The sequence below is a fragment of the Phyllopteryx taeniolatus genome, chromosome 2 (genome assembly GCF_024500385.1).
Source record: "Phyllopteryx taeniolatus isolate TA_2022b chromosome 2, UOR_Ptae_1.2, whole genome shotgun sequence".
Taxonomy (NCBI): Eukaryota; Metazoa; Chordata; class Actinopteri; order Syngnathiformes; family Syngnathidae; genus Phyllopteryx; species Phyllopteryx taeniolatus.
In genome coordinates, this window is record NC_084503.1 from 2,209,338 (window position 1) to 2,222,302 (window position 12,965).

At 40.1% G+C, this 12,965-nt stretch overlaps 1 protein-coding gene across 2 annotated transcripts; it reads left to right on the plus strand.

Moving 5' to 3' along the window:
* The first annotated feature begins 1,474 nt into the window (after window positions 1–1,474).
* leo1 (LEO1 homolog, Paf1/RNA polymerase II complex component) lies at window positions 1,475–11,630 on the plus strand. Of its 2 annotated transcripts, none has more exons than XM_061752064.1 (14): window positions 1,475–1,613; window positions 2,428–2,576; window positions 3,188–3,489; window positions 3,793–4,001; window positions 5,034–5,138; window positions 5,230–5,324; window positions 5,484–5,632; window positions 5,732–5,816; window positions 6,804–6,898; window positions 6,988–7,122; window positions 8,346–8,481; window positions 9,285–9,486; window positions 10,546–10,643; window positions 11,142–11,630. In XM_061752064.1, exons 1-14 carry the CDS (start codon window positions 1,556–1,558, stop codon window positions 11,310–11,312), a joined length of 1,989 nt encoding a protein of 662 aa, XP_061608048.1. In that variant the 5' UTR covers window positions 1,475–1,555; the 3' UTR covers window positions 11,313–11,630. The 2 variants fall into 2 exon arrangements, with proteins under 2 accessions (XP_061608048.1, XP_061608056.1); XM_061752072.1 differs by having other exon boundaries at window positions 10,496–10,643; window positions 11,142–11,276.
* The last annotated feature ends 1,335 nt before the right edge of the window (window positions 11,631–12,965 follow it).

The window sequence follows — 12,965 nt, forward strand, 5'->3', positions numbered from 1 at the left end:
AAAAAATATATATATAATCTACTAATTATATATGTATGTAAAAATACAATGCACGTTTCTTAAATAATAAATTAAATAATTTTGCAATAATCATCATAATAACACTTACGAGTCATTCAAGAATTGAAGAACTGAACAAGTTCTGAAATGTTTAATTATCCATGCACAAAATACAGAGCCATGCACCTGCTTTGCAAATTACAGTTGTCGCGAGACAATTTGTAACTCTCCCTCTTGTTGACCAATTTACATATCAAATATAACAGGTAAAACGAGTTTTAAATCAGTCTTTCGGGGTATGATTGTGTTTATTTGTCTTCCTTGTATTTGTTCAAACATTTCGTTTGATCACTGACATTTTTGTATTGTAACGCATTCAAGTCACTTTATTCCCATGAGCGGCAACAGTGCACATTCATACAAAAGTTGCTATCAGCTACAATATTAATATCAAAGTTTTTACATTTTTATTAAATAGCTCTAAGTTTGTTATTGACCAGTTAGCGTAGCAGCTAACACAGCTAGCATCTACTCTTGATCAAAAACTCTAACATTAGCATAGTTTTGCAACCCTGTTACTGTAATTTGAGAAATATGTTTTAGTATAGTTAGCATTTTATATTTAAAAAAAATGTATTCAAGAAAAATAAAATTTTATTTTTTGATTGTTAAGGATTTATGTATTTTTATTTTAATATTTTATTATCTTTAATATGGTTGTGCCATACACAAATACAATATCTAATAAATAGTGTGCCAGTGAGGGATGAGCTGGTCAAATTAAATTATGTGATGGTTTATCACCAGTTTTTCTTGAAAAGAGTTATTAAATAAATTGTCTTTTTTTTTCAAAAATGTTGGTGCTTAAATTGTTCTCCAATTCAGTAATGATACATAAATAATATGCCAGTGTCTCACATTTATACTGTCAAACTGTATTCAATTTTGGATCTACAAAATGACATACCTTGACAAATGGTATATTTAAATGTACAGTATTGAAAGCAGATATGGGGAAAACGATGTCAGTAATTTTGAGTGAGTAAACATTAAATATTGACGTCAACAATAGAAGATTAGTTGTCTTTGAGTATTATGTAAAATAGTACAATAGTTTTGATTAAAGTGGGAATATTTCAATGTCTTCAAAGTCCAAATAATAATAATAATTATTATTATTATTACCATTATTATTATTATTGGCAACCAGATGTCAACTAGTAACTTGCAGTTGAGCTGCTAGTATGCGTAAGTTGTCCTACTAGTGTGCATAAATATACTAAAATAGTGCGGGTGGGGAAACTAACTGGTAATCGTTCTACAAGTGCGCTGAATTGTTTAACGAGTGAGGACAAAGCGTGTACTAATACTGTGCATTGAGCATAAAGTGGCGAGCAAGGATATCGACGCCCTGCTTTCTACTGACCCCTCGTGTTGTTTTGAACTCACTTCAACAGTTGGTTGTCTTCAGTGCGACCCCGGAAGTTAAATGTCTTCCTCGTCAAGTCTTCCCAAATACTTCCGGTAGGTCACATTTCGCGCAGTTTCGGAAAAAATGGCGGATATGGACGAATTGTTCGGGAGTGATGGAGACAGTGACAATGAGCAACGAGGTATTGAGACATTTTTAAGCCGTTATCTGCTACTTTTATGACATCAGCGCTGTAATGAGTTAGCTTTAGCCAGGCTAAAAACAGTTAACGCACGGCGATGTTTGTTAGGCACTTATGCTAACACGTTAACAACATAAAGATTGATTTGCTGCAGTGAGTTAACTCAAATGAAAAATAATATTATGCGCTCCAACTTCCTAGCGATCACTCGCATTTAGTGTTCGCTTGCATCACACAAAAAAAATGCTTATGACATTTTCAGTTGCTTAAATTATATTGCCCAAATCGTGCTTATGAAGCCTGTTTTATTTCAGTTTAACTTATATTAAACGACCACAACAATCTAAAGTAAGTTTAGTCAGGATTTGAGTTCCTGTCACTGTATTTTGCTATTATACAATGTTAATTGCATCTGAAACCATTCAGTGCTAATTGTTGTTTTTTAACCAAACCATCTCTATATAATTATTTTATTTCTCTTTAAAAGTGAACGAGCCACACGTTGTTAACGTTGGCTAGACTATTGAACAAAAGTTTAAACACGGAATTATTTTGTGTGTGTGTTTTATTTTATTTATTTTTGTATTCATAGTCAAACTTAGCAACACAGTTGTATAAACGCCCTTTCATTACATTGTTATAAATTGGCCATAGCGGCAGTAGCTTATCTGTAAGGACTTGGGCTTTAAATTAAAACAAATAAATTACTGTCTCCTCCTGATACAGTAAATAGGTAGAATTTTAGATGGAGATCCTGTGTTGGATATCACTTGATTGTTCAGGTTTGCCTAACGTTGCGAGTGATGTTCCACAGAGTCTGGTTCAGGCTCCGGTTCCGACTCAGAGCAAGAGAGACCGCGTTCTGTCAGCAACGCCTCTGGCAGCGGCAGTGACAGTGAGAGAGAACGAGATGATGAGGACGAAGAGGAAGGCCACGAAGGAGCAAAGCCCAGTATGAATAAGGTGTGTGCCGTTCTATAGCTGACTGAACGTGAGAGTCCCAAATATCATATAGCTAAATAACAATGCCAGACAAGACCTCTTGTAGAATGCTCTAGTCCAGCTGTCGGGAACCGTAAATACTCAAAGAGCCATTTGGAAGAAAAAATAACATTTGCAAAATAATAGCCAATTAAAGTATTTATTATACTCAGTTAATGTGATTTTTGCTCCTGAGCGTACAGCGTCGGCGCATCCGGTCGGTAGAGGTCGCCTTCATTATCACACACTTTTGTAAGCTGTTAGTTTTTAATGTAATTCAGGTAGCACATAACGTTCTGTTTTCCAGGTGTCGTACATTGGTGCTTGTGATGCATATTTTGAGCGAACGAAAAAAGAAATAAAACCGTTTTATTATAATGTTACAAGTTCAAATTTAAAAGTGCGTTTGAAAAATGAAAGAACAATTGTTTTTTTACAAGCTGCAGAGAGCCACGGTAGAAGGGTGAAAGAGCTACGTGTGGCTCTGGAGCTGCAGGTTGCAGACCCTGGTCTCGTCAAACATTTACAGTGAATCCCCACTATATTGCGTTTCAACTTTGGTGACAGGTCACTGTACATGCTTTTATTCCCAGGAACTGTTCGGGGACGACAGCGAGGAAGAGGAGCACAGTCAACACAGCGGCAGCGGACACAGCGATAACCAGTCTGAGCGGTCGGGCAATCAGTCGGACGCCAGCGTGCACTCGGATCAGGCTGAGAACGAACACTCCGACGCGGAGCAGCACAGCGGCTCGGAGTGCGGTCGTCGAGACGATGACGAGGAGGACGAGGAAGACGGAGGCCGGCGGTCAGATGGTGGAAGCCCGGCAGGCAGTGGGATGTCTGGAGGGGGAAGTCCTCACTCTGAGAGGGGCAGAGTCCGCTCTGACAGAAGGTCAGTAGCTTATGGACTCTCGTGAGATGTTCTGCCTTTACATAAATATTCGTGTTGTGTTTTAATTGACAAATGTTTTCATCACCTTCCTACCTGCAAACAAACTAGAATCACCGTGACAGAAATAGCAATTAGTGATTTTGTACCTTTTTGACAGGCATTATGATAATTGTAAAAGCTAAATCTCTTTTATTTTGCTGGTGTACCCAATGATGTAGGTATATTGTGTAAAAAAAAAAAAAATATATATATATATATATATATATATATATATATATATTTTATTAATTTTTTTGCATCAAGTGTTCACAGTGACCTTGGAACCCCGCGGTCGGGTGTGGGCACCCCTCACTCTGATGGAGAAGGGTCAGGCCGAGTGAACCATTCAGATGACGAGAAGTGGGAAGGCGGGGCTAAGAGTGACCAATCAGAGGACGAAGAGGAGAAACGGCAATACTCGGATGAAGACAGGGAGAACTCTGACGATGAAGGGCCCAGGAACAGAAAGTCAGGTTGGTACTCATAATGCTCTGTCATTGCTGGGCGAGTGTTTCTTCAAGGAAAGACCAAAACTACAACAGATACCGTATGTAGATGCAAAACAATTTGTATATGTAGAAGAATGGATAGAATTATATATAATCAAGACTCCCAAGAAATAGCTGGAGAGCATGGCCATCAAAAAATATTGAATGAGTTTCATTTCCCAATTCGTTTGAATGACAAGATCATTTATTGTAAAGTTGCGATGGAGACAGCAAACAAGATAAGGATAAAAACGTGATTGCAAACATAGCAGTCTGATAAATAAAACTCTAAACTCTTGCTACAGTGTTGTGATGAGTTTTTACTGGTGAGGGCAAGCAGTGAACACAGTTGCTAAGATGGTTTGTGTAATATATACATAATCACTCAATTTACTTGTGGAGCTCATTTCATGGAATTGAAGTGCTGTTAAACTGTTCGATCCCCCCCACAAAAACACCACCATTTTTTTTTTTTTTTTTTTTAATAAACTGAGTATTGCGGTTGTTGTTGTGACTTTAGGCTTGTCCTATCAGGAGTTGCCACAGCTAGTCAGTATTGTAAAGTATAAATATAAAAACATAAGAGAAAAGAAATAATAAACTGTTTAATTTTGATAGGTCTAAAAAAAGCTGAAAGTCACACCCATACACACACGTTGACGTGTGCCTTTAAAGGACGTGGCCGAGTTCTGACTCGATTTACTACGCGGTTAGTGCCGATTTTGCTTGTGCCCCACGTTCCCCTTGCAAGTGTTTTCATTTTGTATTTGTCTTTTTGCCTGTTTGTCCCTTTTCAATCAACATCTGAAAGTGCATTGGCGACTGTCACACACCTTTCCCCCCCCCCCCCCCCCCCACTTCACTCAAGTCGAAGCTCGCTAGTAAAATCGCAAGAAAGCGAACAAGCGATGGATCATGTAACGTGTGCACAATACGTGTTACAAAAAGTCACACAAACACAGTAGATGAACTGATCCCACTGTTTCTTGCTTTAATTTACTGTTTTGTATTTTCTAGAATCTGCAAAGGGAAGCGATAGCGAAGATGATTTCATCCATAGGAGAAGCAAAGCAAAAGCCGCTTCAGACTCCGATTCTGACAGCGACATGGGTGCAGATGATAGTAAGAGGCCCTGAAGAGTGTCCACATTTCACAGCTCTTTTTTTTTTCCTTTTGGAGTTGAAAAGGTAATTTCTTCTGTGCTACCACGCAGACAAGAAGTCTGCGGCGGATGATCTTTTCGGCGAGGCTGATGACATCTCTTCTGACAGTGACGCAGAAAAGCCGCCGACCCCGGGACAGCCCATGGTATCTACCTGCACTTTTGCATTACGATCTCCTTCATTTTTAATGAGAACTACCAAACTGTGTTGCCCTCAGAGCCTTCCGCTAAGACTCTTGTCGCTAATCCTGCTTTTTATCATGGCTCATTGAAGCTTGCAGAGTTTGATGAGCTGTTCTCTTTAGGATACAGAAGATGGCCTGGAAGGGGAACAGGCAGAGGAGGAGCCTGTGCCTGAGACTCGTATCGAAGTAGAGATACCCAAAGTCAGCACTGACCTTGGCTCTGATCTTTACTTTGTTAAGCTGCCCAACTTCCTCTCCGTAGAGCCCAGGTCAGAGCCAATTCAACTTTATAAATGCATGTGAATTCAGATATCTTTTAATATAACGTGAATGTTTAAGCTGACTTCAATTGAATTTCCCCTTCGCAGACCTTTTGACCCACAGTACTATGAGGATGAATTTGAAGACGAGGAAATGCTGGATGAAGAAGGACGCACCAGGCTCAAACTGAAGGTGTGTCTACCATTATAGCTGAATGTCTGGGTATTTGCCCCATTTGTAATTTCTTATTTTTCTTATATTTATCACACTTAAATGTGTCACATCATCACCGCAAATTTTAATATCTCACAAAGACGACAGTAAATATAAAATGCAGTTTGTAAAGAGAGAAAAAAACCATCCAACCTGTATGACACTATTGAGAAAGTAATTGCCTCCTGAACCTAGTAAGTGGTTGTGCCACTCTTGGCAGTAAAAGTTAAATCCAGCTGTTGCGATAACTGCTGAAGAGTCTTTTGCATCGCTGTGGAGGAACTTTGGCCCACTCTTCTTTATAGAATAGTTTTAACTTGGTCATATTGGATGGTTTCAGAGCGTGAACTGCGTTAAATGCCAAACCACAGCATCGCATTGGGATTAAACTTTGATTTGACCACTCATGAACCTTAATTTTGGTTTATTTGAACACCTCAGATGTGGACTTACTGGTATGTTTTGTATTATCCTGTTGTATAAACCAAGAGCGCTTGAGCTCGGAGGTCCAAACTGATGACGGGATGGTTGCCTGCAGGATTTTCTGGTGGACATCTGAAATCATTGCTGCATTCATCACAGAAAGTCATCCAGGCCCTGAAATAACAAGCAGCCCCAGACCCACACTGCCATCACCGTGTTTGACTATAGTCATGATGTTTTTGTTCTCAAATGCTGTTATTTTTAGGCAAGGTATAACAGGCGCGCACCTTCCCAAAAAGTACTTTAGTCAGCCCATGTCAACTAAATGCAATGTAGAAATTAAGATTGGCATTAAATCAGAATTAGGCACTTGAACCTGTTGTGTGACTCCAGCCTATTTGATTTCCTTTGTGAGCATCTATTGGGCCCTTTCAATGTAAAAGCATGAGCTGTTCCATATGAAATGAGCCTTGATATTACATCGGACTTGATGCTGTGAAAGCTGCTTATCTGTGACTGACTGTGAATCCTTGCCTTTCCCAGGTGGAGAACACCATTCGGTGGCGAGTCAAGCGAGACGAGGAAGGAAACGAAACACGGGAAAGCAACGCGCGCATCGTCAAATGGTCCGATGGGAGGTACGTCTTAAAGATCAAGCCATTCCTTTGCCTGAGTTCTCTCTAAACGGCAGGCCCTCCACTTTTTGCGCTCTTCTTTTTGCTACAAGCATGTCCCTCCACCTGGGGAATGAAGTGTTTGACGTTTACAAAGCTCCTCTTCAGGGAGACCACAACCACCTGTTTATCCGCCAGGGTACTGGCCTGCAGGGACAGGCTGTGTTCAAAACCAAGCTCACGTTCAGGTACTTGCATCCCCTTCTGTGGTCTTATTAATAATCAATGAAGGCGTTGTTCGAGGCAGAAACCTTCGCCTAAGATATGAAGTCTCAAGGAATACTGCGGGGTCCTCTGCTGTGTATTGCTGTAATAAGGCACAAGCTGAGTCTTATTCCAAGCAACAATAGCAACCTCTATTCACGCATAATTGAGAAATGTGCTCCAAGTCCTTGAATTAGCTTGTGCAAGCTGCCCAGGTTTGCGTAATCCTCTTAGCTACCACTTGTCCACCTGGAAGTTCTGTCTTCTCAGACCACACGGGACTAGTAGAATGCCTTCCAAAGCGGATTTAATACACAACAGCCCTACACTCTCATCTACTCAGATTGGACATCGCCTTTTCTTCTAATGGGGCACTGTGTTTTGATGCATATCGCTGCAGTGATTTACCGAGTCGTTGCCAAAGTTTTTAGTAATAATTATGAAACTTTTAACTTAGCTTCCAGTGCATAAGAGTACTGTTGCTGCAAAAATGCAACCAACCGATCAGCCAGGATTAGAATTCCCTTCTTTTTTTTTTTTTTTGAAAGTTACACGTGCCTGACAAAAGACTAATAAGAATTGTGTCAAAGTGATTGTTGATTAATTCTCTAGGTCTAATTAAAAAAAAGTGCACTAATTGACTGAAACCAGCATAGGCGCCGTTGACCTAGTTTGCTATTTTAAAACAACATAATGGCAATTATGGGAAGTTGAGCTCATGTAAAAGATAATAATCCGGACCGTGCCGCGATATAGGGACCATATAAATAATGGTACCCCTTCCGCAACCTATAAAAACATTTAGACTAATAAAGCCATGCTTAGACTTATTAAAACACAACCCTTTAGTATTCCTTAGCACCTGTTTTCACTTTCAAGAACTGGGATACTATCGTATAGCATCCCTGTGAGCAGACAAAAAGAATACGCACTCACACAATTCTCCAAAAAAGAGCCCAAAGCATGCTTGCTCCCATTTGAAGTTTACTGTAAAGCTGACACATATTGGCACGGTGGTAGTAATTGAAGGTGCGCAACTCTGAATTCAGGCTTGCCTGTACTAAAAAAAACCAAATCAAAAGTTAAAAAGGCGATTGCTTAAAAATCTGATATAGTGGTGGTGCGAACAATGAACCATAATATAGCAGGGGTTCACTGTGATTTATTCTGGCATCATTTCATATATACTGTCCATTTTTCTCGCCAGGCCCCACTCCACTGACAGCGCCACACACAGGAAGATGACCTTGTCCCTGGCCGACCGTTGTTCCAAGACGCAGAAAATCCGAATCCTGCCAATGGCCGGACGAGATCCAGAGTCGCATCGTAATGAAATGATCAAGGTAACGCAGGGTCTGTTGTGTTTATGTTGTGAGAACCCTCTTACCAAAACCAGAAAAAAAAAATCCAAATGGTCTTTTGTGTCTAGTACACACACATCACAGCTGCTTACATAAAGACACATGGTGGCACGCTTACATAATAATACATTTGGACGGTGGTCAGCAACACTGACATTATGTCACCGAGACCGAGACTGAGGCTGCTTATGTCTGTGCTGTGAACCCAAACAAAAGCTGCTGATAGCATCCATCAGAACAAAGCACTCGAGCCAGTTGCCTCTCTTTGGCACGGCTAATTATATCGATAGACGTAATTGAGCGAGTCGTTTTTGTTTTTTTTTACCCTTTTCCGAAAGAGAAAAGAAATTCAACAAACAAGAAAAGTCCAGTTCTGTCGATTCAGCCTTTGCGGATTACCATGACCTGGATGACTGAGAATCTACACAGACCTAAAGAAGGGGAAAAAAAACTACATTTTTAGCATGTGCGTTAGTATTTTTAATTGATATTGTGACAGTGCGTTAAAGATTTACAAAGGTAATTCCACAAAGCGTGGTGCTTGGGCTCGCATACCTGACTCGCGTATGTGCCGTAGCACAGCGGTTGGAAAGGACCTGGCTATGTTGTTCGACTACAAAACCACGTAGTCTAGTGTATCATGGCCAATGAATATCAATTCACCATCAGTAATTCCATTTTTGGGCACTCGGTCCGCTGAGGGCCAAAAGATCGTTTTGCATCATAATAGTAGAATACATCAGAACAGATTCAATCGAGTGTCCAACTGGTGTCCCTCAATGTAGAAAGAGGAGGAGCGGCTGCGAGCGTCGATCCGCAGAGAGTCGCAGCAGAGGAGGATGAGGGAGAAGCAGCACCAGAGAGGCCTGAGCAGCAGCTACCTGGAGCCCGATCGCTATGACGACGACGAAGAAGGGGAGGAGTCCATCAGTTTGGCAGCCATCAAGGGCAAATACAAAGGAGGAGGAGGAGGAGGAGGCTTGAGAGGTGAGCACTAATCACTGTAATTGACTTCAGTACTTATTTTTCGGACCATGTTGTACTTTTGCTCGTCGTTACATTGGAAAGTGCATATCTGTACTTTCTAATTCTTACTTTGTCAAAATGGGCTTGTTACATTTTACAATGTACGAGGATGAGTGCCCTAAAATCTGTGCTCGCCCCGTTCGGTCAAGCGCACTCAAATGTTTGCAATATGTCAAGGTTCGGCTTTATCACGGTATTAATCTCACAGTACGCTAATTATTGCGGTGTTGTGGGAAAACGCGTGGTATTGCAGGAAGGCCGACTGTGCAGGCGGGGCGAAGAGGTGCACGCAGCAATTGCGAAAAACCTCTCTTATTCTTGCTCGCCGAGTCCTTCTCAGTAGACTTCAGTAGTTTCTGTCCGTTTTCCCACAGGTTTTTGCTCAAAAGACATCTGCACAACCTTTATGACCGTGCCCTTCTATCCCCGTCCATCCAATGTTTACCCTCCGCAGCAGTGATCATGCCATGCAAAATGACTGCCAACTAACAAGAGATTATTTGCTCGAGTCCAAAAATTGAAGTCAAGTCACAAAAGGCAGACACACTCTTAAAGGCAGCACAGGCTTAGACACAGCCAAGTAACAATAAACCAAATAATCACGGGACTCCTCATCTGAAATAAACATACAGGTAAAGTATTTTTTTCCAGTTATCATCAACTAATTGATCAACTCGACTTTCATCACATTTTAGTTGACTACAAAAAAAAATCATGTCGTTCAACCCCTAGTGTCTAATGATTTGCCTTTTCTCTTCTTAGTACGAGCGCTAAGTTAATAAAAGAGGGAAACTATTTTGTGTGGCGTAATTGATTGTATATTTTTTCAAGTTGTTGATCAAAGACTGGTATTGTATGTAGTTGACGGCTACAAGTATCTGTACTTCTAACGTAAGCACAGAGCGTTAGTACATTTGCTACCCGTAGCCCGTAATGGACATGTTGGAAATCTCCTTTTATGTTCACGAAGGTTTATTTTATGAGGTCACCCACAGTCGTGCTCTATCTAACTCAATCCAGAGGAACGAGCGAGGATCTACTCGTCCGACAGCGATGAAGGCTCCGACGACGACAAGGCGCAGAGGCTGATTAAGGCCAAAAAGCTGGACAGTGACGAGGTGAGTGCCATATGCCAGCCTGCACACAGATGGCAGTGCGCTGCCGACCAGCGCTAAGGCCGAAAATCCGGCTTGTCCACACAATGCCGAAAAAAGTGCCGACCCAAGTTTTCCACTTGAAAGAATGTGCAACTAGCACTAGTAATCTATCTGGTCGTTTTTTTTTTTTTAAATCATTTATCATAGGTAAGTGAACAAAGATACATTATTTGGAAATAACGAGATAACATTTGTGAAAATGGATTGGGAGATATGAGCCGTCGTTTAATGCCACTCCTAGTTGACGTTGACTGTCAAACTAAACGTAATACAAAGACAATTACACGTTGCGTATTTATGCTTTGTGTTATGAGTGTGGTCACGGAATGAAACAAAGGTTTATCTCAAGGCACCACTTTATTTTGAGTAAAAGCATATTACGAAACTGTTTTAAATTTTGAGGGGGGGGGGATTTATTTTCAAGTTGTGATTGGGAATTTTTCCTTGTGCTTATTGCAGGAGGGTGAGGGGTCAGGCAAACGAAAGGCAGAGGATGATGACGAAATTACCACAAAGAAGGCCAAGAAATATGTAATCAGTGATGAAGAAGAGGAGGAGGAAGAAGAGGAGGAGGTGGAGGGAGCAGAGGGGGAGGAAGTGGAGGAGGAGGAGGAGGAGGATGATGAATAACTCTTATTACATTATTTTTTTTTTTATTCTTTCACCGAACCATCAATGCCCAGCCCACATGGCTGATAAACAGACATCCCTTGTTTTGTATATTTTGTAGGTGTGTACAGTTGCACGAATGCTTATGTCGTGTGCAGCTGAGGCGAGAAATAAAGAAACAGTTCTCTTATGTAACTCATCGCTCCCAAGGCCTTTTCTAACTTTTTTTTTTTTTAACAATATGATTCAAATGCATGAGTCAGACAATAGCAAGGTTATGAAATTTAAAATGTATATATTTTTTCCCAATAAAAGAGGGGTTATTTGCGTACTACTTTATCAATGCTACAAAGTGGCTTTGTATCGAGACCTGACTGACAGTGAATGAAAGGAAACAATCAAATTTAACAAAGCACTTTCTGTCAAGCGTTATTACGTCAACTGAGTCAATGTCAATAACACCAGGTGCCTTTGAGACGTCCCAATGTCACCTCCAACAATTTCAATTAACTTCATTGTTTTAAGTAGAATTTATCCTGTTAGAAATGCATATGGGTTCAGCGTTTTATTTTATTTATATAATTTTATTATTAACTACAAGCAGACGATGTATATTGATGACATTTTTGGCTTATGTAAGCTTTCATGAGCACTGTTTTACAAATATATTTGAAATCAATGAAGGTTTGTCCACTAAGTAATATTTCACTATGACAGAGTGGACATTTTAAGCTTAACAACGTCCGGCTACACATAAAAAAATATGAAAGACCGCAGTTTCATTCATTTCAGGATGACTGAGCCTGATGAGGACACCAAAGATGCTTGGCAGGAATGAATGCAGCAGGTTCATTTCTTAAACAAAATAAATAAAAACTCTTAAGGTTATAACGTGGGCTTGCAACCATTCTGCAACAGTTTATTACAGCAGTTCTCAGAAGAGTGGAAGCTGTAAAAGCTGCCAAAAGTGGACTGATTATCAAAGTGTTTTTTTTCCCCATTTTAATTTCATAAAGCTGCACTGTCTAAAGTTAGACTTTAACATTGCCACAAGTAATGTAAGTTCCATTTTGCTTATTTTAACATAGTATGTTTTTGTTCTTCTAGAATACTTATTCAGCTACACTTGCTTTGAGCGCCCATCAAGACAATTTTAGTATAAATGATGTAAAGTTGACAAATGAGATGTCAATGTGGCAGTCCAGTGACGTCACTGCTCCTGATGCTCTGACAGCGAGAGCTTACGTGGCTTTGTCTCCATCCCCAATGAACCAAACGGTATGACAGGAATGTATGAATGCGAAAACTGCTGGTTGCCGATTCGAGTTCATCTGGTTCATTCGGTGTCACACGGAAACACGCTCATTGAACACGTAATCAAAACAACACAATGTTTTACAATGGTTGCTGAAATAACAAATGTGATGTCATAAAACAAAAATGTCCAGAAAATGCAAATTAAGTATTGCTTTTTTTGTGGTATTAAAAAAAATATATATTTTAAACTAACTCAACTGGCCTGGACAAAAAATTGAAAAGGTGTCTTAACATGTCTTTGAATTGAACGTTTGTAGGTAAAACAAAAGAGACCGAAATGTTCAACCCTCTATAATTTCATTTAACGAAGGTAGAGTGTCCACTACCTTCATGCTAACATTACATATCATGCAAAAC

What these genes read in the sequence shown, in the direction of transcription:
- leo1 (XM_061752064.1), top strand. Translation starts at nt 1,556, where the DNA reads ATGGCGGATATGGACGAATTGTTCGGGAGTGATGGAGACAGTGACAAT. An exon ending in GCCCAGGAACAGAAAGTCAG is followed by an intron (nt 4,002 to 5,033) that starts GTTGGTACTCAT and finishes TGTATTTTCTAG; the next exon opens with AATCTGCAAAGGGAAGCGAT. An exon ending in GTCAAATGGTCCGATGGGAG is followed by an intron (nt 6,899 to 6,987) that starts GTACGTCTTAAA and finishes TTTTGCTACAAG; the next exon opens with CATGTCCCTCCACCTGGGGA.